At 44.4% G+C, this 25512-nt stretch overlaps 1 protein-coding gene across 3 annotated transcripts; it reads right to left on the minus strand.

Annotated features, from left to right (window-relative positions):
* Positions 1–11178: 11178 nt before the first annotated feature.
* LOC311584772 (uncharacterized protein) lies at positions 11179–25089 on the minus strand. 3 transcript variants are annotated; one of them, XM_084759397.1, is made up of 4 exons: positions 24932–25089; positions 16160–16286; positions 15896–15956; positions 11179–13342 (listed from the first exon to the last, which is right to left on the minus strand). In XM_084759397.1, exons 1-4 carry the CDS (start codon positions 24932–24934, stop codon positions 11860–11862), a joined length of 1674 nt encoding a protein of 557 aa, XP_084615523.1. In that variant the 5' UTR covers positions 24935–25089; the 3' UTR covers positions 11179–11859. The 3 variants fall into 3 exon arrangements, with proteins under 3 accessions (XP_084615523.1, XP_084615524.1, XP_084615522.1); XM_084759398.1 differs by lacking the exon at positions 24932–25089 and adding an exon at positions 24751–24910; XM_084759396.1 differs by lacking the exon at positions 24932–25089 and adding an exon at positions 21805–22182.
* Positions 25090–25512: the final 423 nt, after the last annotated feature.

Genomic DNA, 25512 nt, shown 5'->3' on the forward strand with positions numbered 1-25512 from the left:
TGTAGTTGATATTCCCAATGTTGCTCCATTAAAGGGAAGTGATTTTCCCTCTCCCAGCAACTAATTAATCCCAAATGGATTCTTGCATGGGAATGAAACGCTGTGGCCACTTCCCCTTCTCTGTGCTGGGACTTTTGTGTGGTTTGATTGAACTTACGCAGGTTTTGTGGACGCTGTCACAATCTCTCTGGGCTCAATATGTGCACCTGGCTTGTTGTTCTGGAAAGCACCATTTCCTTGATTTCATCCACGACCTCCGGCTCCTGCAGTCATTCCACGCCCCCTTCTGTATAGACCTCTACCTCAATTACATTTCTTTTCCTCTTTTGACTCTTCAGCTAACAGTAAGGAAGACGACTTATTGTAAAAGAGTTACACTTGGCTACAAGTAGGAAGAGAACCGGTCTAGAATGCCACAGGGCCGGGGCAGAGGGCTAACGGGAACTGTTCTAGTTTGTAAGGCAGGCAGTCTTCAGGAGGTCTCTGTGAGTAGACAGTGATGCTTCAGATCCACTGAGACTTACTACCCACAGTAGCATACAGTCCAGCAGATTGTACCAGTGTCCCGGCCTTCAGCATCCCTGAGTTTTGCTCCTTCAGCCTTTGTGGATGCGTGAACTAATTTTCTTAGACCTCTGTCTCTTATCTTTCTTCTCTTGTGCTTGCTTCAGCCTCCACGTTCTCTTTTTCCTTAACCTCATTCTCATGGCTCAGGGGCTTCAAGAATGATGGCGCTAAGGCCAAGAGCCACTGGGAATGATGCAAGTCCTTTGAAACTCAAGGCCTACCTCCCGTGTCACCCCTCATCCATCAAGGCCGTCCCCTCCTAATACTTGCTAAGCAGTTTCAAGAGCTGGAGACCAGGTATTCAAGCATCTGGAATATTCTTACTCAAACTACCACAATCCTTATGGGGGGTGTGATTAAAGTATCCCACTTAGGGCTGAAGGGTCTCTCGTTTTCTGCACAGTGTCTAGTTGGGGGTCGCTATGTTAGTTACCGTCTTCTCCGATGAGGTTTGACCTATGGGTAAAGCTGACCTATGGGTATAGCAATATGTTTTTATGCTATATTTATTTATCAGAATAATGGTAGTAGGTTCTCCCCTAGAGCCCATGGCCTATCTTGGATCAGGCTCTTGGCTTCATTAATGGTATCAGGTACAAGTTCCATCTCATGGAGCATGCCTTAAGTCCAACCAAAGACTGGTCGGTTTATCCTATAACTTTCATGCTACTATTGTACTAGTAGACATATCCTGTGGGCAGGTCACTATTGTGGCTCAGAGGGTCCATTAGCTGGGTCAAACGGACGATTACTTTCATCCTTGGTAGCATGTATAGAACTTTCAACACTATGAATACTCGTCAGTGGGCAGGGGGTGAAACTGTCAGCTGAGTAACAGCTTGATTTCTCCATGTTCCTCAGCAACAGGTCTTATCATCAGGCTGTGGAAGGTGACCAGCAGCACTGGCTATAGCCTCTGTAATGCTCAGGGGTCTGTTTATGCTCTAAAGGTGCTGGAGCCTGGGAGAGTGGAGCCTAAAAATGAGGCGGACCAATGTCTCATGCAATAGGCAACTTTATTCAGAGCATCAGACTATTTATACTCGGAGGGTTAAGAAGAGTCATGTGAGCAAAGTTCTCATGAGTTCAAGCTGTATATAACACCAAGGGCAACCTGCAAAGGGCAAAAACATGGTTTTCCATAGAAGCGTCTAAACAAATAACAATAGCCGGTTGTAAGGAATAATCTGAAGTGAACTTACTCGTACCTGCTCCTCCTGGAGCGAGCATGGAGACACATTCTGGGAACAATTATGTGGCTTGAAAGAAAATGCAGCCATGACACTCTTGTCTTGTTTTCTCACAAGCACTCGGAGCTGGCTTTATTCTTGGGCCACATGACACGTTCCCTTTGGCCAACATTTAAAAAGACATAACTCATTCTTGGTCCTGGGGGTTTGATTTGGTAGCCTGTGATGTCAGGTTGGGATGCTGTCTTTTATGCGCTAACTCCATTTAGATGCCTCTTGTATGTGTATCTCTTCTCGGGAGCTTCGGTGCCCATGTGGCTTCTCAAGAGGCCTTCAGTGTTAGTTTCCCCTTCCTGTATCCCCTGCCTTCCTTGCCCTGTTTTACCTTCCTACTCTATTTTCCCTTTTATGCCTTTACAACGTTGTTTGAAGAGTCTCCTGTCCCCAGGGTCCTTCACCAGCTACAGATGATAAACTAAAGGAACTGCTCTCAAGCGCGAGCACGAGACCCTAATTCCATGACTCGGGTAAATTTCCTATCCCTTAATTAGGCTTTTCTCCTTAAAATGTTATTTTATTATGATTTTTGTGTGTGTGTGCACTGGTGCATGCTGCAGCAGGTATGTAGAGGTAGATGTTTGCTTTCTCCTTCCATCTTCATGGGAGTGCCTGGGATCAGAGCGAAGTCTTCAGGTCTCATGCCAATTGCTTCTGCCCTCTAAGCCTTCACACGAGACCCTTTGGGTAAGTTTTTTAGACTTATTTTTGTAAACACTGTGTATGTGTGCATGTAGGCTTGTGCATATAAAATCAGGAGGTAAGAGGCATCTGATTCCATGAAGCTGGAAATAGAGGCAGTTCTGAATTGTTCATTGTGGGTGCTGGAAGCTAAACTTGGAACATCTGCGAGAGCAGCAATCACTTTTAACTGTCCTTATCTCTTTAACCCTCCCCCTTCTCGCCCTGTTTGTCATCTCCTGTAGCCTCCCCTCTCCCACATATGCACACAGGGTTTTTTTCTGTGTAGCACTGACTGTCTTGGAACTCCCTCTGTAGACCAGGCTGGCCTTGAACTCAGAGATTCACTTACCTATGCATCCCAAATGCTGGGATTAAAGGCATGTGCCACCACGTCAAGAAGCACTTGGTTGTTTTAACTTCTGGTTTTGGCTCTCCTTCTCGGTGAGCAAACTCACAGGTGCCATACCTCAAGGGGAGGAGATGGACAAACAACAGTTGAAATGAACTACAAAATGCTTCATCTAGTGCTGTGATGTCATATTTCATAATTATTTTTTCTGGGCCTGATTTTAGGAAACAAACTGTACTACCAAAACATTGAAAATCCCCAAGAAAGCTATGGGAGGCAGACGCGGTTGGATCTCTGTGGGTTTGAGGCCAGCCTTATCTACATAGTAAGTTCCAGGACAGCCAGAACTATGGAGTTAGACCCTGACTCACAAAAACCAAAATCCAAAAACAACAACAACAAAACAAAGAAAATTCTCAGAGAAAACTAAGGTAATTTGTATTCAGAGAGAAAGCCATGTGCTATGTTCCTTAAGTTTTATTGTGGGATTGGATATTTTACAAAGAAGTAAAAGATACAAATATATAAAGCTTCAAACTCAGCTAAAACTCAGACAAATTTCTCTAAAACTACAAACATGTTCAGCTTCTGTAACTTTTTGTTTTGGTTCAAGACAGGGATTTTCTATGTATCCCTGACTGTCTTGAAACTTGATCTGCAGACCAGGCTGGGCTTGAACTCAGAGATCTGCCTATCTCTGCCTCCTAAGTGCTGGAATTAAAGGCTTGTGTTACCACTGCCCGGCAGTCTTAAATATTCCAAGTATTCTAGTACTGGAAACAACTGAAATATCATGATGCCCAAAATGATATTTTATCATATTTTGTATATATCAGTCTTGTTTTGTGAACAATATTATTAAAGTTGAAATAGTGACTTATTTATAAGCTTTGCCTATAAAGTATATAGTAAACAAGACTAAGAATTCTTTTTAGACTATGACTTAAATGTTAAGATATTCCTTTGTGGACATAAAAGTTGTTCTCAATACTCAACATGACTTTGGTCATTAATATGGTTTATTACAATTGTGCAACAAGAGCTGGGCGTGGTGGCGCACGCCTTTAATCCCAGCATTCGAGAGGCAGAGGCAGGCGGATCACTGTGAGTTCGAGGCCAGCCTGGTCTACAAAGTGAGTACAGGACAGCCAAGGCTACACAGAGAGACCCTGTCTCGAAAAACTTAAAACACACACACACAAAATAAAATTGTGCACAAACTGGGTATCAAAGTGAATTTTTTTTTTTTTTTTGGTTTTTCGAAACAGGGTTTCTCTGTGTAGCCTTGGCTGTCCTAGACTCACTTTGTAGACCAGGCTGGCCTAGAACTCACAGCGATCCGTCTGCCTCTGCCTCCCAAATGCTGGGATTAAAGGCATGCGCCACCACCGCCTGGCTCCAAAGTGAATATTTAGACGTGTTTGCCACACATGGAGAAAGTATAGCCACCCATCAATACTACCATTTTTATTGTAGCTGTGCTCAAAACAAGTTCCAGAACATTCAATGCAAATGTTTTCAAAAATTCTTACAGAGAACAGAACCAACATTTTTACTGATAAGTCATTAATGAACAAAATCTTCCTTCACATGCTGTCACTGTGCAAAGGCCCACATGCTGTCACTGTGCAAAGAACGCCTGTTTATGTAAGCAGTATGCGGAAGAGTTAGCTTTTCCCACCTACCTACAAGCAAGCACATGAAAGAGTCAGTGCTGGAGAAGTTAATGCCTATGTGTGGAAAGAGTGTGGAAGAAACTTTGGCCATTCCATTTTATAACCAGGAAAAGTGTAATTCTGCGTTCCTTGGAATGCCCTGACACCACCAGACACTTTGCTGACTAAATGTGTGCTTCTCTACGGGAAGCAGGTCTGAGCGCTTTTGTTTTCCAGGTGCAAAAGGACTCTGGGAAGGAGCTGAGTGAGGTCCCTGCCCCCAGCATTTCCAATCCGGCTGGAGATGCGGGAGAAAAAGATTTCTCCAGCGCGGAGTGTTATATGGCTTTTGGGGCTCATCACGAACAATGACAGCTTTTATGGTGGCTATGATGGTCCAGCGGGACTGCCTTGCCTGCAGTCATGTTCGGAGTCTGATGGTTAATTAATTGTTCAGAGGGAAAGGGGAGCCCTTCTTTCCCCAGCGTTACTGTTCAGAACAAACAGCTGTCTCAGACGACCTTTGATGAAATAGATGGTGCACTTTATGGCCTGTGAATCAGGGACTTTATAAACCTTGGGCAATGGGCGGGGCTTAGGGGGTGAACGCATTTCATTGGCTGGGACTAGGACGCTCTATTTACATGGGGAAAATAACAGGAGACCAGGTGTGACTGACCACCTGTAACTACTTTGGGGTGTGTCTTGTGCTCCTGAGGCAAGCACGGAAACAAGGAGAGAGCTTTCCCCACAGCCTCCATTTTCAGGATGAGATTTTAAATCTTAAGTTTGAGATTTCCAGAGTTTGAACATGCTCCATCTTGCTAGCTCCTATGCTGATGCCCACCCCCCCCCCCCCAGGCACGCTCCACGAGCTCCACAAAAAAAGAACTCTATTAAGAACTGTTAAGGAGCTCTGTGTGTGTAATTACTGTAGTAAAACGTTTCATTGTTCCAGTTCTCTTCAAAGTCATATAAGAATTCACACCAGAGAGAAAGTCTATGGGTGTAAGAAATTTGGGAAAGGCTTTAGGTCCCCTAGTTGCCTTAACATGCCTTAACACCCTCACCCTAGAGAGAGACCTTACAAACGTAAAAGATGTGGGAAAGCCTTCTTTACTTTGAAGCGCTTACAACGATACTAATTAATTCACAGCGGTGTGATTCCCAATGTTCATAAGTAATGTTGGAAAACCTTCTGTTGGCTGGGTAGCTTTCACAGGAATAAATAAAATCACATTGGAGAGAGCTGGATTTGTGCTAGCAATGTGGGAAAACTGCCTGTAGGTTTGGGTCACATAGGCTATTGCAAGTAGAAGTGATATCACTCGTAAGGATGGGTTCTACGGCTACAAGTAATGCTCAAGATTTAGGCGGAAAGGGTCTGGGACAAGCAAAACATAAATTTTGGCGGATATTTGGTGGAGCCTATCTCATCAAATAGCAATGGAGCACCAGGTTGTAAACTACATTTTCCCCAGCATTCTGGAAAAAACAAAAAACAAAAACCAGCTAAGCACCTCATTCCTTTGAAGAGACAAGCTATGTGTCTAACTTTTTCTGCATTCTCCAGTGCTTATCTGTGTACACAAGGACTTTTTTTTTCCTTCTAAAATATCTGAGGGAGCATGAGGCAGGTAAAGCACAGGAGAGAATTTAGCACTTTCTATTCACACACACCCCTTTCTAAACAATGTGTTTAGCAACTTCAGAGTCCTTTTGAGTCCCCACCTACATAAAGTACATGTACTCTTATTTCTGAATGACAGTCAAACTTAGACAGGTTTTTATTGAAGTGTATTCCCAATATATCCAAATATAACAAATGAAAGAGCTTATCTGACCCAAACTGATTTGCAGTGTGTGCCCAGGAAAGCAAGCTATCACTAGCAACCTTTTAAGAAGAATCCCATATTTACCACCGTATTGGCTGTGCCCTATTGGTCGTGTGCATGATAAAAATCAGATGCACGGCCAGGTGTGGTGGCGCACGCCTTTAATCCCAGCACTCGGGAGGCAGAGGCAGGCGGATCGCTGTGAGTTCGAGGCCAGCCTGGTCTACAAAGTGAGTCCAGGACAGCCAAGACTACACAGAGAAACCCTGTCTCAAAAAACCAATAAATAAATAAATAAATAAATAAATAAAAACAGATGCACATGGGAAGAAATATGCCCAGTTGGAAAATGAATACATGATAATCTATCAATCAGAACAGGGAGCTACTCAAATTTACTTCCTTCAACAGCCTGCTCCTCCTCCTCCGGAATCCCACAAAAGGAAGTGATGAACAATAATCATGGCCCTTCCCTACCATCACTTATGGGGCTCTGTGTCAGCATTATTGTGTGTCCTTCTGGAACCTACACTATCATTTTTCCAAATAAAAGTGTCTGCTTCTATTGCACATTTATGTGATCTATTATTTTTAATTCTCTGGTTAAGAGGCCAAGAAATCCAGAAATACCAGACTAGATCCCAAGCATTAGCAACCAGTTGAATTTTATACTCTTTGTCTCTCTTGAGATTGGTCATTTGGACTCTGGCACCAAGAATTATTGTAAGTAACGTTGTAAATGTTTGTATAATGTATCAGAAGTCTTTGCGTCAGGCTGAACAGTCAATGTCTAGATTTTAACATCTAGGGGTTTTGTTTTACTGTTCTTTATTTTATCTCTGTGGCTTGAAAAATTGTATTTTCTTGATGGTGTATTTTTATTTTATTAATTGAAGATAGAGAAATTGAGGAAATTATCCTAAGAAGTCTTGAGCATCTGCTTCATTTCAAATTCTTGAGGTATGATAATATCAGGTCCTTTGTCCAATCCAATTGGGAGTAGGTTATGGGTTGTCTCCATGGATACTGAGTCTGGAATGCCCTGAGAAAACCTGCAACTCCATTTTGAGGAGGAAGAAACAGGAATAAAAAGTGTGTTGAATAGCAAGTTCTGCTAGAATGCTTTTTTTTTCCTGCCAGAAGGGGCCAATGTTGCCCCTAAAGAGAAAGCTGAGCTTCCTGCCTGGAATCTGTGATCTGGTCTCTGTCACGCAGTTCTGTCATATTCTAAGCAGTGGGGACTGAGGGCCACTGGCATCATGTGTGCAAATGGTCCAATGAAGATTTCAAATTAAATGATAGGTTGACAATGGTGAGGTTAGGAACACTGAAGAATGAATAAGAAGGCTTGGGTCTGGATATGAGAGCCGAACTGACCACACTGGGAAAACAAAGCTAGTCTTGACAGGTTGGCAGCATGTATGAAGATCCCCCGCCAACAAGTCACGCATGGGCACTGCTGCCCTTTCACATGTTCCTGCACTGTGCTAGTTACTTATGTCAACTTGACACAGCCTAGAGTCACCTGAGAGGAGGAAACCTAAATTGAGGAAATGCCCCCATAAGACTGAGCAGTAGGCAGAGCATTTTCTCACTCAGTGATTGATGGGGGAGGGCCCAGGCAATGGGGGTTGGTGCTATCCCTGGGCTGGTGGTCCTGGGTTCTATAAGAAAGCAGGCTGAGCAAGCCAGTGTGAACATGCCAGTAAGCAGGGGAGAGGTTTACTTCTCCAGGCTGTTTAGGGTTTAAGGGTCTTGGGGGCTATACCAATCTCTGTCAACAGAAGATGTAGCCAGCAGTCTCTGCCAAGCTGCTGCGCCCCAAAGCATTTCTCTCCATCTGTCTGCTCTGGACCGCCACACCCTCATCTTTTCTCTTCAAACTGCTACATGCCACTTGCCAACACCACAGGTGAGCACCTGCCGCTGCTCAAAGTCATGTGGCATCACTGCTAGCTAAGCATTTTTTAAAAATCACACACACACACACACACACACACACACACACACACACACACACTATGTTAATGTAGGAGTGCTCTGTCTGCATGTACACCTACACGCCAGAAGAGGGCATCAGATCCCTTTATAGATGGTCCTGAGCCTCCATGTGGTTGCTGGGAATTGAACTCAGGACTTCTGGAAGAGCAACCAGCGTCATTAACCACTTACCCATCTCTCCAGCCCACTGTGGCACAGGCCTTTAATCCTAGGACGGTGGAGACAGAGGCAGGTAGAGTCCTAAGTTCAAGGCCAGCCTGGTCTGTAGAGCAAATTCCAGGACAGCCAGGGCTACACAGAGAAAACCTGTCTGAAAAAACCAAAAGAAAAAAACCTAAAAGAAAAAAGGAAAAGTCATGGTTGACCTGGAACTCACTCCGTAGGGCCAGGCTGGCACCTATCTGACAGAGATCTGCTTGTCTTTGCCTCCTGAGTGCTGGGATTAGAGGCCTGCACCACCACTCCCAGCTGTGATGGCGTATTTTAAGGCTGTGTTTGGCCTTGCTAACAGTTCTTCCTACTATCCTGTTAGAAGCTGTGATCAGTGGTTCCTTACTTGAAATGGGTCCATTAGAAAGGATATCCACCATGTAGTTTTCCCAAAAAAGGGTGGAAGGGATCTGCTGCCTTCAGTCCCAGCATTGGAATGTGGAAGCAGGCTGATCTCCCTGAGGTTGAAGCTAGCAAGGAGTACACAGTAAGAAGTGATTCCAAAATACAGAGAGTAAGCAAGCAAGAAAGAAGTTTCCTTGAGGCCTATTTTGTTAACCTGAATTCCTTCCCCAGGACTCATTTTCTTACTTAGGGATTCACACCATTGTGAACTACTTTGTTTCTGAAACTGATTCCAAAACCTGAAGGCAATCCCACACTTTGTACATACGTTAAATTTTTTTTTCCCAGTGTGAGTTCATTTATGTATTTGAAGGTGACTAAAAAGGGAGACATGTAAAGATGAGGTCGAGAGGTCCCAGAGTAGATGGGGATCCTAAAAGACAAAGGCATTGCAGCCCCCACCCCTCAGGTATACAAAGCATAGACAGCATCTTAACTTGCTTATCTGATTTTGTATAATTATTGCCTGTATTTAAAAAAAAATAAACTGATTCATGTCATGTGTGGGACGTGATAAGACTTCATATATACGCTTTGTAAGAACAGACCACATCAGTGTCTTGGGCACTTCTCTTCATCACGGAGCCTGCAGTTTCCTCACCCCTTGGGATGCAGATCTGCTGCTGCTCCCAGAGGAAGAGCCGTCTGGACTTTGTTGGCTGTACTGCACCACAGTAGAATGGGGTCTCCAGCAGCACCTCCATCCATAAGAACAGCCCTAGGAAACTGTGGAAGGATTGTAGACATTATCCCAGGTGAAAGCAGTCTAGGTGGGTCTTGCCTCGGGCTCTGCTGCTTGTAAACACCACCCATACCCCTCTGAGATGGACATTACTGAAGACTGTGAGGGTCTGGAATTCAGGAAATGTCCCGGAGACTCCAGCCAGGTGATTGTTGGGAAGAGGGATCCAGGGAGGAGACCGGCCCTTGTGCGAGAGAGACAGACGCTGGCAAAGAGAAAGGGAGAAGGCTGCAGGTTCAGAGCAGATCAGGGAGATGGCCAGCGTACATGATACAGGCCGGATCAGTGAGCAGGCTGGAGACACCTGAGGATCCGTCCCGTGGAACAGATACAGGAAGGTTCACTCTAGTTTCTCTTTAACCTTTTTTTCACTCTTGTGTAGGATAACTGGGTTGTATAATAAAGTCTAATTGTTAAGAAACAGAGCCAACAGTAAACAGTTTAGTCACTCAGTGATGCCAACACACACACACACACACACACACACACACACACAACAGTAATGAAGAAAATGTATACCAAGGCCTGTCATGTCATGTTAAATATTCTTAAAGAAAGATTATTAAGCCGGACGTGGTGGCGCATACCTTTAATCCCAGCACTCGGGAGGCAGAGGCAGGCGGATCACTGTGAGTTCGAGGCCAGCCTGGTCTACAAAGTGAGTCCAGGACAGCCAAGGCTACACAGAGAAACCCTGTCTCAAAAAACCAAAAAAGAAAAAAAAGATTATTAAAGTAATGTGTACTTGAAGGTACAAATATAAAATAGAGCCTGCAGGAGTTCTGTGGTAAAAACACAGCACTTGGACAAAAGGAATCAAGGCCTTAATAAATAAGCTGACATACCATGTTCATAGATAGAGGGAACACCATCCACTCAGCGATATAAAGAAAAGTCCTGACACATACATCATGGAGGAATCTCAAGGAATACATTGAAGAAAACAGTCCTTGAGATCCTCTTCCGGGTTCACTTGTTAAACTCTTTTGTTAACAAGATGTAATCCCCAAAAGCAGAACCCAGGTTCCCCGGGAATACCAGGAATTTAACACATAGTCCAGACAGTTCTGAAATTTGGAATTCTCCTCACAAACTTCCCAAGTGGGATTCCACGCTCAGGCCACCATACCTGGTAATAAATGGTAGTCACAGCAGGTCTCAGCCCTGGGGACAGCTGATCACCTGAGAGAGCACACAGACTCCGTGGTAAGATCGTCAGGTCAAAATCAAGTGCCTCTTTTATTGAAACTTGTTTCCCAAACCTTGCTAGTTCTTAATATTTGAGTTGAATCAAGACTTTTTTTTTTTCTACATGCTTCCCAATACCAGGAGTTGGAACCTTCACACATTCTGAACTTTAGGCTTTAGTTCAGTTATTTTATGTGTATGAAAGAACCTGAGATGACTGAAAGATTTGTAAGACTCTGTATATGACTTAGTCATAAACCTATTGCCACGAAGAAACACAAGAAGGCAAAGGAGCTCTTATAAGACAGAGCATTTAATTAGGGCTCGCTTACAGTTTCAAAGACTTTGCCAGTTATCATCATGGTTGAGAGCATGACGATTAAGCAGTAGTTGAGAGCGATATCTTGATCCACAAACCCAGACAGGAAGAACAAATGGCTGTAGCGTGAGCTTTTGAAACCTCATAGCCCACCCCCAGCGTCACACACCTCCCCTGCAAAAATTCAGATCTAGTCCAAAAGAGCCACACTCTCAAAAGTCTCAGATAATTCCACTCTGTGGTGATCAAGCACGCAAATACAGAAGCATACTTGGAGCAATCTTACTCAAACCACCACAGTATATATGAAGGATTTCTCTCCAAAATGACCACTCCAATGCCTTGGCTTTCCATAGTGTGCATACGGTTTCTCTCCAGTGTGAGCTAATTCACATCGTCTCCTTGTTGAAAAGAGGGCAGAAGATTTTATCAAGTTGTTTGCAGCTTTTCTTCAAAGGGCTTTTCCCTAGTGTCTGCTTCCCCGTATTAGAAGGGGATTTCTAATACTAACAACTACATCGATTCAAAACAATACCTTCTCTCCAATCTGTATTCTCTTTTCGCTCAGAGCTAGCATCATTTTTTTTTCTCTTCATAGTGTCTGTTCTGGGAGAGCTAACAAAGAGACGAGTTTTCTCTCGTGATTTACAAGCATCCTTATTTGCTATGGACTGGTACATGTCTCCTTAAATGAGTTGAACTCAAAAAGCCTCGACCGCACGTCTTACATTCATAGGGTCTCTCGCTGCTGTGGATCCGTTCATGGACCCGAACCTCAAAAAAACGGCGAAAGGCTTTCCCACACTGCTTGCACTCATAGGGCTTTTCTTCACTGTGCATGATTTTATGTTTTCGAAGAGAACTGTCGGAGCTGAAAGCTTTGCCACACTGTGGGCACACGTAGGGCTTCTCTCCAGAGTGATTCCTTTCATGGTTCTGAAGGGAGGAAGAAGACGCTAAATCCTTCCCACACTGCTTGCACTTGTAGGGGTTCTCTCCAGAGTGCATTCTAGTGTGGAACTGAAAGGAACTGTGGTTGTTGAAAGATTTCCCACACTGCTTGCATACATAGAGTCTCTCTCCAGTGTGAGTACTCCCGTGTCTCTTAAGGTTGCCAGAGCTGCCAAAGGTTTTCCCGCAGTGCTTACACACGTAGGGCTTCTGACCAGTGTGAATGCGCTCATGCGTCTTCAGGGAACTGGAGTAAGTAAAGCCTTTCCCGCACTGTTTGCAAACGTAGGGATTCACACCACTGTGAATTACTTTATGCTTCTGAAACTGATACCAAAATGTGAAGGCATTCCCACACTGCTCACACTCGTAGGATTTTTCCCGGGTGTGCGTTAGCTCATGGGATTTAAGGTAACGAGAGGCGGTGAAGGCTTTCCCACATTGCTTACACACGTAGGGTTTCACACCAGTGTGAATTCGTCTATGTATCCGAAAGTAAGTAGAGTCAAGGAAAGTTTTCCCACACTGCTCACATACGTAGGGCTTCCCACCAGCGTGAACTCTCCTTCGTCTCTGGAGGCAAGCGGGTGGGGGAAAAGCTCTCCCGTAACGATCAGGCAGAAAGGGATTCTCACCCGGGTCAGTTCTCTGATGTCTTAAAAGGTTACCAAACCGAGCAAAGCCTTTCCCACACAGTTCACACACATAGGGCTTCTTAACGCTGTGAATCTTTTCATGCCTCTGTAAAGGACTGGGCTGGGCCACACCGTTCCCACGCTGCCTGCACACAGAAGACTTCTTTGAACAGTCATGTTGTTTGTACCTTTGATCAGATCTGAGACAAGGACGGCCTTCTTCGCAGCCCTGGTTTTCAGAAGGTTTCTCTCCAGTGTGAGTGCTTTTATGTGTTTGAAGGGACAGAGGAGAACTGGAGCTGCCCCTAAACTGCTTCTGTTTATACAGTGTCTGTCCATGTCCCTGGTCATCCTTAGGCTTGTGTCCTACCCGACGGTTCAGGGGCACACCCACAGGTGAGTGGCCAGCGCTTCCTTCTCCATACCCATGCTTTTCACACGTGACAAGTCTTAGACAAGATTTTGGGTTCACAGAATGCTCTGGAGTGCCGCTGAAGATTTCTTCACACTGATGACTTTCTTTATATTCACAGAATTCCTCCACCAGTTGGCTGCTGGAAAACAAAAGAAGAGTGCATGACTCTTTAAGTGAGACTTTGTTTACTAAGGATTTAACAAGGAAATATTGGGTTCATGGAGGGAAACAGTTTATACCTGGTTTGGACTGCATGGTTTTTAAGTCTGCTTGAGGAGAGATACAACAGTGGGATTCGTGTGTGCTGAGGTCTGTCTCCTTGAGATCATTACGTATTCCCATAGCATTTCAACACAAATTTCCACCCACAATCTGATGCACATTTTGGATATGACCATGAAAGAAAATGACAGTCATTCCCAACATGCCCCCATTGTTGCACGGTATTTGATCCCACTGTGATCCCTGAGACTGTGAACTGTAAAAACCTGTCTTCTGTTTGGTGCAGATGAGCCCTAACACAAACCTTTAACCCAGGAGCTTTCTGTACACAACATGTAATAAAGTTAAGCACAAGTAAAGAGGCGGAGCAAGAAACCAGCTGACAGGGATTAAAGAATAGGAGGGACTTTGACTTGAAGAGTGTTTAAGAAGTAGAACCCGGGCTGGTGAGATGGCTCAGCGGTTAAGAGCACTCACTGACTGCTCTTCCAGAGGTCCTGAGTTCAATTCCCAGCAACCACATGGTGGTGGCTCAAACCATCTATAATATGATCTGATGCCCTCTTCTGGACTGCAGGGGTAAAAGCAGGCAGAGCACTGTATACATAATAAGTAAAAAAAATAAAAAATAAATGAATAAATAAATCTTAAAAAAGAAGTAAAACCCAAGCAAAACATGCATTTATCATCTATTGTTTTATTCTAAGCAGCAAGCATTGAACCTTCCTGATTATTAATGTTAATGTTCTATTAGAGCTAAGACCCAACATCCTGCTATAGTCCTAACTCTCAGAGGGCTGAGAAGCCCCCAATTGCTACCCTGCCTCAATTCCCAGCCAATCAGCTTAAAGTGATTTGTCAAGCTTCCTAGATACAACAGACAATAATTTTTCTCAGATGAGTGAACACAATGTACCTGAAAAAAAAAAAGTAATAATTTCTTCTGCCTAGTTGTGTGTTTTTCCCCCCTGCTTAAAAACTCATTTTGAAAATGGCTCAGTGCACACACAGTCTGATTCCTGAGCTCAGACTGCACGCCTGGCTAGTCAGTTCCTAGTTAAGCATTCAATATTCTTTTCAACCCGAGTCTGGTGCTCGAGTGGTCAGTTTTCTGTCAACCAGACGCAACGTAGAATCATCTGGGAAGAGATATCTCAGCTGAGAAAATGTCTCCAGTATATCGATTTCGGCAAATCCGTTGGGGCATTTGCGTGCTCAATCAGTCATCAATGTGAGAGGGAACGTGGGAATGACCCCTGGGCGTCAGGTGCTCCTGACTATAGAAGAAAGCAGGCCAAGAAAGTCTCGGAGAGCAAGTCAGTAAGCGGTTTCCTCCCCGGGTCTCGGTCTCAGTTCCTACCTCTGGATCCCTGCCCTGCCTTGGCTTCCCTTAATGATGGACTATGATCAGGACAAGGCAGATAAACCCTTCCCTCTGTCTACATAGGAGAAGGCTGAGCCTCAGTTACAGTGGACAACACAACATATTGGAGACACCAGTAGGGTGAGATGACAACCCAGGATAACAAACGACGTGGTGCTGGCATGCAGCCGAGAGAATATCCGTGTGCTGCTAGTGGCACATCTGGGGAAATGGAGCTTCCCAAGGCCTTGGGGGCTCGGGAGATGGAGTTTCAACTCCAGGCATGGGAGACTGATGTTTAAACTGTTGGAAGTTAGCTTTGATTTGGTTAGATTGTGACTTTGCCCTGGTTCTTCTCCCTTGGAGCAAGAAAGTATATACTTTCTTTTCTTTTCTTCCTTTTCTTTCTTTCTTTCTGTCTGTCTGTCTGTCTGTCTGTCTTTGTTAATATATATAATATAGCAAGAGTCCAAAGTTCAGACACTTTTGAAAGAGATACTCAAGTTTTTAGGCGAACTTGGACTTTTAAACTGTGGAAATTTCATAAAAGTGTTTATGGTTTAAATTGCAATATTAACACGGTATCTGTTGGACAAACAAACAGAACAGGTTATGGTATGATACTGAGGTGTTTCGGTGTCACAATGATGGAGAGTCAATTTAGCTGATTAGTATTTTGTCAGGTGGACAAAACCTATAGAAATTTAGCTGAAAAAAAAAAAAAGGTCCCCATTAAACTGGCCTGTATGAAGCCTGTGGAACATTTTCTTGCTTGATGATGAATGTGGAAACGTTCAGCCCACAGTGACCAGTACCATTCCTGGGTCATGAACTATATCAAATTAACCCTTTCCACCCCATGCTGCTTTGGCTCATGGTCTTGAGCACAGCAATACAAACCCAAAGTAAGACATTCTGTATAACGTTTGTATATATGAACTATGATAATACATCATATGTGATATCATATTCTAGTTGTTTTCAATACTGCAATATTTGGCATCTCCTAGCACTGATGTTTAAGATACAAATTTTGGGAGAAATTTTCTTGAGATGAAAGTGATCTGATGCTTGATATCAAATGCTATCTCTTGGGAAAGAAGTTACCTTAGTCTTCTCCAGAGCTTTTCATACTCTTTTACAACCTTCTGTTTGCCCGACTTCTTTCCTAAAATGCAGACACAGAAAAATAATGACCAATTACTAAGTAGACAATAAGTACTGGATGCCACCAGCTCAATTCATGGTTAAGTGATCCCAACGGACATAGTCACCCCAGCTCCCTTTTCCATATTCTAACTAACATGCCAACGCTGATAAGCTAGCAACGCTTGTCCTTTGTGGGCTAGGAAAGGCAGTGCTCATGTGTACCTATAGAGGCCAGGTTCCTCAAGGTCTCCTGCATCACATCTTTGTACAGCTTCTTCTGGGATGGATCCAGCACAGCCCACTCCTCCTGCGTGAACTCCACAGCCACATCCTCAAAGCTCACCAACTCCTAAAAGAACACACATACACACATGGCAGGGAAGTAAGCTTCGCGGTACTGCGGATGTACACAGAATTAATAAGAAGTTGGCACGACACTGCGTTCCACAAGTGTTCAGGTTGTCACGGTCTTCACACTCCTCTGCTGCTCATGCAGACCACGATTCCCGCAAACGCAAATGCTGAAAGTAAATGGGAGCTTCTGGGACAGACATCAAAACAGGACGAGCTCCTGGGCAGATAACTGTGCAGTTTCTCTCTCTGCACTGCATCCTTCTAACAACTTTCATCACAAATTCTGATTGTCTAATTCCCACCAGGGATCGACATCAGCTGCCCTCAGCATGTGTGTGTACTTACAAATGCTGCACAAAACAGCTCTGGTATCTGGGAAGTGAAATCTAGAGGGCCTCCCTCCCGCCACAGCTGTAAGGAGTGTGGTAGGTTTCTCAGACAGTTGATGACAACTATATCCCAAGTCAGAAACAACATCCTCTTCTCCCTCAGAAAACTTCCAAGGATCTCACAGTCACTGGAGGGATTTGATCTGCTTAGAACCCAACCTATTCTCTTGATGAGTCTACATCAGCTGGGTTGCTAGACACTTAGTTTTAAAGCTTTTATTTAGTGTGTAACACGAATGCAGAGTGTGAGCGTGCCGCAGAGCTCCAGCGGAAGGCATCAACACCTTGTGGGAGTCGGTTCTCTCTTTCTAGCCTAACAATGGTTTTAGTCATTGAACTTAGACCAACAGGGTTGCATAGCAACTGCCACTTGGCCAACTCAGCAGGCCTGAAGTTAATATTTCTTCTTACAACTTGTTAGGAACCTGGATACATGTTCTGTGATTGCACTAAAGGCCAATATTAGAAAGTATATAGCTGGGTTCTTTAACCATCTTAATCAAACCACAAACAGGACTTAATGATGAGTAGTTTGCTTCATTAGCATCCTGTTTGCTTTCTGTTGCTGTCATATATCACCATGACCAACTTGGGCCATGCAACTTGAGCAGGAAAAATATTTATAGGGTCACAGTCAACCACGGAAGGAAGATGAGGCAGGAGACTCAAGGAAGGAAAGTGCAAGTGAAAATTGAACCTCCTTGTACAAATTCCACCTTCCCAAGACCTGGGATACCAACACCCACATTGGACCAAGCCTTCCTACATCAACTAACAATCACGGAAATGCCCTGAAGACATGTGCAGAGGCCAATAGGTGGAGTCAATTCTTCAACTGAGATTCCCTCTCTTCTCAGGTGTGTCAAGTTGATAAACAACAAAGCCATCTCACTGTCTCATCACACTGTTTTTTTCAATCACACTATTTTTAATTGAGAATGCCACTGGATCATTAAACAAAGGGAAAGATGACACATGTCCTTAAACAGAGCTTTAATTCACTAAATATCACCTGTATAATTTGAAAACACACAATAAGTAAAATATTTGGCTGGGAGGCGGATATACACACTTTAATCCCAGCCCTAGGAGGCAGAGGCAGGTAGATCTCTGTAAATTCAATGCCAGTCTGGTCTACAGAGCAAGTTCCAGCTAGCCAAGGGCACAAGGAGAAACCTTGTCTTGGAAAAAAGAAAAAACAAAAACAAACAAAAAAGTAAAATACATGACCGATTTTATTTTATTTTATTTTACTTATTTATTTATTTATTTATTTATTTATTTATTTTTGGTTTTTCGAGACAGGGTTTCTCTGTGTAGCCTTGGCTGTCCTGGACTCGCTTTGTAGACCAGGCTGGCCTCGAACTCACAGTGATTTGCCTGCCTCTGCCTCCCGAGTGCTGGGATTAAAGGCGTGCGCCACCATGCCCAGCACATGACCGATTTTAATAGCTACAAATGAGTGGCCATAATAAATGTCTACAAACAGTCCCCAATACAGAATACTATGCTCCATCTGAGAAGCCACAGGTTGCCAAATAAAAAGTCCAGTGACAAGTATGTGTTACCTTTCTTGAGCTGATGCTCAGGAGTGTCCCAGGGCCCCTATATAAACCCTTCTCATTGCTCTGGTTGCCCACTAGGTTACTGCTGAGGGAGACAAGCCATCAACACTCTTCACTGCCTGCGAACCCTGGAAGCTATAGTAACAGCCAGCCTGAAACATGGAGCCCACGTGTGCAAAGGAACCAGAAGGCTATAGGGGTAACAAATTGCATTCTTATTGGATTTAAGGCCCACTCCACAAGAGGAAAAACATGTCTGGTCCTGTAAATGTGACCCAGAGCTGGAGAGGTCACAGACCTCAGGAGTAAGTCTCCTAGAATTCTACTAAATGGGAAAGGTCTCAACACCTGTCTCCATGCTCCTAGGAAGGGCAACACTCATCCTCATGAGAGCTGTGTCTGTGTGCAGTGGACAGTGATGAACGCAGGACCCCACAAGTTGTCCATGTGAAGAGAACAAGAGTCTACAGAGTGCTCAGGCATGGAGGGGACATCTACACCATCATCTATCCCATAGCCCCAGGCTCAGGGAATATGGAGCAACAGGGGCAGAATGACTGTGAAAACCAGAGCCTGGGCTGAAACAGTGACCTCTGGGCATACCAGGACTACATTTATAAAAATGCAGCAATTGTGTTTGTCTGGACAAGGCCAAGCAGTCAACACTGCAGCATGGATGTGGGAAGGGTAGAAAAGCCCACACCCTTGTTTGAGGAGCTATTGTTAGTTAATATTTATCTGCTGGGGGAGAGTTGGTTCACTTTAAAGTTGACCCTTGGTAAGTCAACTATGCTCCAGTGTATGGCCTAACAACTGCACTAAAATCTGGTTATTTAAAAAAAAAAAAAAAGGATGTGTATGTGGGGGGGTGTTTAGGAGAAAGTTATAGTGTGTGTGAATATGTTGAAACATTATCTCCATGTATAAAATTCTGAAACCATAAATAAAAATAGTATATTTAAAAGTAAATTACAGCAGGGTTTGCATCTAAGTTTTCTACATTGTTCTTATTAAAACTCAAGTCCTTAAGAGAACAGACTTCACAATACTAGTCATTAAGACTATAAACAACGGGCTGGAGAGGTGGCTCAGAGGTTAAGAGCACTGGCTGCTCTTCGAGAGGTCCTGAGTTCAATTCCCAGCAACCACATGGTGGCTCACAACCATCTATAATGAGATCTGGTGCCCTCTTCTGATGTCCAGGCATATATTGTAGTCAGGACAATATATACATAGTAAATAAATATTAAAAAAAAAAAGACTATAAACAACAAAAAATTTCAAAAAAGACTATAAATATAGTAACAATCAAATTAACAGTTTAGCACAAAAACTGACAAATTATATCTAGGTAAAAGTCCTGAAAGCTTTGAGAGATATCTTCACACACATTCCACATGTGCTTATGTCCTTTTATTAGAAACACAGTACCACATTTGCTTGTAAGATCAGTGAGTTCCACTAGAAAGCTCTACAGGATTTTCTGCTCTTGCAGAGGACTTAGTTCAAATCCCAGCACCTACACTGGGTAGCTAACTGTAGCCTGTGACTCCCACCTCTGGCCTACATACATAGGAAAAAAACCTAATCATTGTAATTCAACATAATTAGACAAAGAGTAGTGTGTCCTCACATGAGTTAGAACTCTGAAATTAGCCCAAAGACCTTCTAGTTTATAATAATTAAAAATTTAAAACAAAAAGTCCTTATCCTGCAGCCTTGTAGGTTAAGTTTGGGTGCCAGTCCTTAGGATAGGCTAATTGGAGAAACAGCATTGATAAGGGACATAAGGTATTCTTTTCTTCTTAGAGATGGCTCAGCGGTTAAGTGCATGGTCTGCTCTTCCAGAGGTCCTGAGTTCAATTCCCAGCAACCACATGGTGGCTCACAACCATCTATAATGTGATCTGATGCCCTCTTCTGGCCTGCAGATAGATGCACATGCAGGCAGAGCATTGTATACATAATAATAAAGAAATACATCTTTTAAAAAAAAGACTTTAGTTTTATTTTGTGTGTGTATCCATGTGTGCATGTATGGTTGTGTATGTGTGTGTGTGTCCATGTGTGCATCTATTGTTGTGTATGTGTGTGTGTGTGTCCATGTGTGTATGTATGGTTGTGTATGTGCATATGTGTGTTTGTGTGTGTGTGTGTGCTCATGAGTGTATTGTACTCAGAAGCCATGTGTGTGTGTGTGTGCGCTCCAGTGTATTGTACTCAGAGGCCAGCAGAGTGATCTGGAGCTATAGGCAGCTGTGAATAGCCTTTCCTAGGAGTGCAGAAATGAGCCTGGGGCCAACACAAGATCAGTATGAGCTCTGAACTGCTCGGTATCTCTCCAGGCCCAGAAAACAAAATGTTTTAAATTAAATGTGTCCATTTTTGAAGAAATGAAAAAGGGGGTCTGAGCTGTCAGGTTTGTGTTTGGAGGCTGGTGTGGTCTTTACATTATAAATTCAAGCAGAAGTCAAGAACAACTCACACACAGATAAGGTACCATCTTCTCGATCATTACCACATTGGTTTTTGCCTTAGCGTTGACGATATAAGATAGCCAATTATTAAATGCTTATTATTAAAATAAATAAACAAACTAGCTCTTGTATGGCCCCTGCCTCTGAATTCAAATGTTTGCCCTAAGCAGGTCAGCAAGAGGTCACATGTCCAGGAAGAACAGAAACCTGGAAGACTGGAGAGCCCCTGCCCGCCCCCTAGCAGCAGGATAAAGGAGGAACCAGCCGCTGGGGGCGGAGCCTCCGCCCAGCCATGGGGCTGGAAGACGTGCTGGCACTGTGGCTGCACTGCAGGCAAGCTGAGTAGAGAGATGCAGGGTGGTGGTGGCCAGGAGGCCTCAACTCTGTGAGGACAGGCTTCCTGGTGATGCTGCTGCTTTTGAGTTACCTCTGCTGTGTGGGAGCAGCCCCCTCCCATCGCTCTGTTAGCAGCCCCAGGACACACACTCATTGGTTCACCAACTGGCTACTCTCGGCTCCTTTCTGGGGTGAGTAAGATGTGTGTTGTGTTGAGCGCCCTCAGGAAAAATCTGTCACACAACAGCCCTAAGACCAATTTATGGTGGTTCTATGAGGCCCTGTTACTCTTACATTCCAAGAGAGGAGTAGATTTAACACAGGTCTGTGCTTCTAACTTCCCAGAAGGGAGAAACCACCACACTAACTAAACAAAGACATTATATGCTATGGTTTTTTGTTGCTTTACAGGTCAAAAGAAAAAAAAAATGAGGGTTTTGTTTGTTTTGTTTTAAGTTCAAGGACAATTCTTTTAGAGCTTGCATGAAAACCCACAGGGCAGGCAAGCTGTAAAATGTCAGCAACTGCATGGAAAAGAAAATGGAAGAGAGAAGGAAGGACGGCTGCACCGTTATAGATTGGCAGGAAGGTCCACACATGGTGGACAATCAGCCAGATATAAGGGAACCAAATTATTGGAGGGAAAGCCCAGAGCATTAAAAGAAGCTTGCTTAGCAGAGTAAGAAAGAAAAAAAAAAGCAAGTGTCACAGTCCTGTGAACCATTCTGAAAAGTGGGCAGTCTTACCTGCTCCATGTCTAAGGTGCGTGCGCTACTGTAAGAAGATTCTTTTTTTAACAGTTTCTTCATTAAACAAAGGACTTAAATCTCTAATGCATTAGCTAAGTTGCTTAAGAATAAGTATGTGGGCTGGAGAGATGGCTCAGAGTTAAGAGCCTGGCTGCTCTTCCAAAGGTCCCGAGTTCAATTCCCAGCAACCACATGGTGGCTCACAGCCATCTATAATGAGATCTGGTGCCCTCTTCTGGCTTGTAGGTAAACACTGCACACATAATAAATGTATATAAGACTCCTGGCAAGTCTGTGTGTCTCAGGTGTATTTCAGATACAATTTTATGTCTTTTTACTAAAAAAAAAAAAGTGAACTTGTTCAAATGAGGGGGGTGGGGGTGGAATGGCAGCCGCTGCAGCGATGGCTCGGCTCTTCGGAGCACTCACTCTCCTTGCAGAGGGCGTGGGTAGTTACAACTGTCCCTAACTCTACTGCCAGGGCTTCCAGTCTGTACCACCTTGACTCCAAAGGCACCAGACACGCACACAGAGCACACACAGACCTGACGCCAAAACACACACACAACAAAAATAAATCTTGGGGAAAAATTAAATTCGGTCACAGCAAAAATGACAAGAATGAATTATCAAGTTAAAAAAAGATAAGATACAGACAAGTTAAACGTTATATATTCTTGTTTTGGTTGGAAAAAGTGAGAGAGCCAGGCGGTGGTGGCACACGCCTTTAATCCCAGCACTCAGGAGGCAGAGGCAGGAGGATCTTTGTGAGTTAGAGGCCAGCCTGGTCTACAATGTGAGTCCAGGACAGCCAAGGCTAACACAGAGAAACCCTGTCTCGAAAAAGAAAAAAAAAGTGAGAGAAAAAACTTTCAGATGAGAAAATTTTAGTTTTTGGTGACAGCTTTGCCATTGATTAAAGAAATTCCAAAATGGAAATAAAAAATTTCAAGACAAAAATCAGAAACCTTGCTGGGCGTGGTGGTGCACATCTTTAATACCAGCAGTCGGGAGGCAGAGGCAGGTGGATCGCTGTGAGTTCAAGGCCAGCCTGGTCTACAAAGTGAGTCCAGGACAGCCAAGGCTACACAGAGAGACCCTGTCTCGGAAAACCAAAAAAAAAAAAAAAAAAAAAAAAAAAAAAAAAAAATCAGAAACCTTAAACCTGCCACAGGGACTACGGAAGCATTGCTTAAAGGCTAATAATAGACAAAACTTTAAAAGAAAGACAAAACTGCCAAGCACGGGGCACCCACCTTTAATCCCAGCATTAGGGAGACATCGAGCAGCAGGGGGATCTTTGTGAGTTAGGCCACTGTGAGTTCCAGGACAGCCAGGGCTACACAGAGAAAGCCCTTCTGGTTCCTTTTGGTTGATTGTAGTTGGTGTTGGTGTGTGTTTCATTTTTGTTTTTGTTTGGTTTTTTGTGACAGTGTTTCTCGCGTAACAGAGCCCTGGCTATCCTGCACTTTCTTTTTAGATCAGGCTTTGAACTCACAGAGATTCACCTGTCTCTGCCTCTGAAGTGCAGGATTATGAAGTGCAGGATTAAAGAGGTGCACCGCCACACCTGGCAAGAAACCATCTTTTTTAAAAATGTGGAATAATTATATGTTATTGCTGAATTTCCCAGGTCAGGATTAGTTGATACTTACTGATCAGTCAATGTGCTGGTTACAAAAACTAATATTATCTTCTTTTTTTTTTTTTTCCGAGACAGGGTTTCTCTGTGTAGCCTTGGCCATCCTGGACTCACTTTGTAGACCAGGCTGGTCTCGAACTCAAAGCGATCCGCCTGCCTCTGCCTCCCGAGTGCTGGGATTAAAAGCGTGCGCCACCACGCCCGGCATAATATTATCTTCTTAAAAGGATTATAAGATTCTTTCCAGTCCAAAAAAAAAAAGCTGCAAGGAGCTGGTGAGGGGCTCGGTGGTTAAGAGCATGGTCTGCTCGCAGAGATCTGAATCCTTCCCCAGCACTTGTATTTCACCTAAGTCCAGTTCCAAAGGATCTGATGGCCTCTTCTGGTTCCAAGGACACTGCACTGCACTCCCATGGTGCAAAGACACTCATGCAGGCAAGACACCCAGAAACAGGCAGAGGCAGGTGAATCGCTGTGAGTTCGAGGCCAGCCTGGTCTACAAAGTTTGTTCAGGACAGCCAAGGCTAAAACAGAGAAACCCTGTCTCGAAAAACAAACAAACAACAACAAAAAAAAGATAAATGATGTTACAGGCTTGGGAGGAAGGGAAATGGGAAGAGACCCATTGAGTGAGCTACAGCCTGGAGCCCCAGGCAGCCATGTGGAAGCCCCGAAGGGAGGAACAGCAGGGATGAGGGAGGGGAGTTCCTTGCTCAACAAGGTTGGGGTGGCGACAGGAACAACACCCAACCTCCTCAGGCCCTCAAAAGCAGCGTTTCTCAACCTATGGGTCACGACCCCTTTTGGGTGGAATAGTACAAGGTTTGTACTATTATTTATCCTGCAGATCTGATGTTTACGTTACTATTTATAAAAGTAGCAAAATTGATGTTATGTAGTAGCACCTAAAATAATTTTATGGACCGGGTCACCACAACATGAACCCCTCCTGCTCTCAGGGCACTCAGCCTTCCAGAGAAGATGTGGCCCCTCACTGCTCCGATAAATCAATCTCAGTCCTTTGAGGTCGAATCTGGCTGCCTCCCCACCTTTTTTTTTTTTTTTTTAACATTGAGACTCTCAGATGCGCTGGGTAGCTGCTTGCTAAGACAACGCACGGGGTGTGTCGAGACGTAGGAGCAGTCTCCTAACCTTCACCCTCTGCGCAGCTCCACCTCTAACTGTCCCAGTCCAACTCTCAGGGTTGCTTCCCCACAGCCCTCTACCCACACCGCTCAGACCGCAGAGGCGCCAGTTGAGAAGCCCAGCTGATCCGACCCGGCACAGCACTGAGCACTCACCCAGGCGCAGCACCGCGGCTCTCCCTTGCCCGCCCAGCTCCACCCGGCGAGACCTGGGCAGCGCGTCCCGGGGGAGCCACGCGATGCTCTGCAGACTCAGCTGCCTTGGAAGGCCCGTCCCCACTGCGGTCTCCGCGTACAGCATCTTCCTCCCCACATGCGAGATGCAGGCCGAACGTACCATTTCCAGTCCCGGGCTGTCCTGGTGTCCTCCTGCCGCTCCTGCTACTGACAGTGAAAGCGACTTTGAAATCGAGATCTGGCATCTAGGACGTACTTCCTAAGAACACAAATATGCCTAATTTGGGAGGTTAAGGAAACAGACCTAGGTCAAGCAAATTCCCTCACCAAAGAAGCATACTCCTTATTGGACACTTCAGGCACCCAAGTAATAACCTTTATTCTGATAGGCCAGCGAGCCCCTGCCTGGGTCCTGGAGAGCTAGTGACAGAAGATACAAGTTCTACTAAGCGAAATAGTAAGCAAATTACACACTCTAGGTCCAAGCATTCTATCCCTGTCTGGGGTGTGGGGGTGTGGGGGGTGGGGGGAAGTACGTTTAAGCATAAGTCGTCCACTTGCTGGTAACAGTGCACAGTGGTCAATTCTTATTTCTTCCTTCTCAGAATGGAGTCAGAACAAGGGTTTAGGCATTTCCAGACTCACTGGCAATAGAGGCAAAGGGTTGCCTTGAAGCGGATTAGGAGGAAGTACTGCACCCCTGAACCCAGGTCCCCACCACCCCATCTTCTGGCCACCTAA

This window comes from Acomys minous (genome assembly GCF_964271855.1).
Source record: "Acomys minous genome assembly, chromosome: 15".
NCBI classification, from domain to species: domain Eukaryota; kingdom Metazoa; phylum Chordata; class Mammalia; order Rodentia; family Muridae; genus Acomys; species Acomys minous.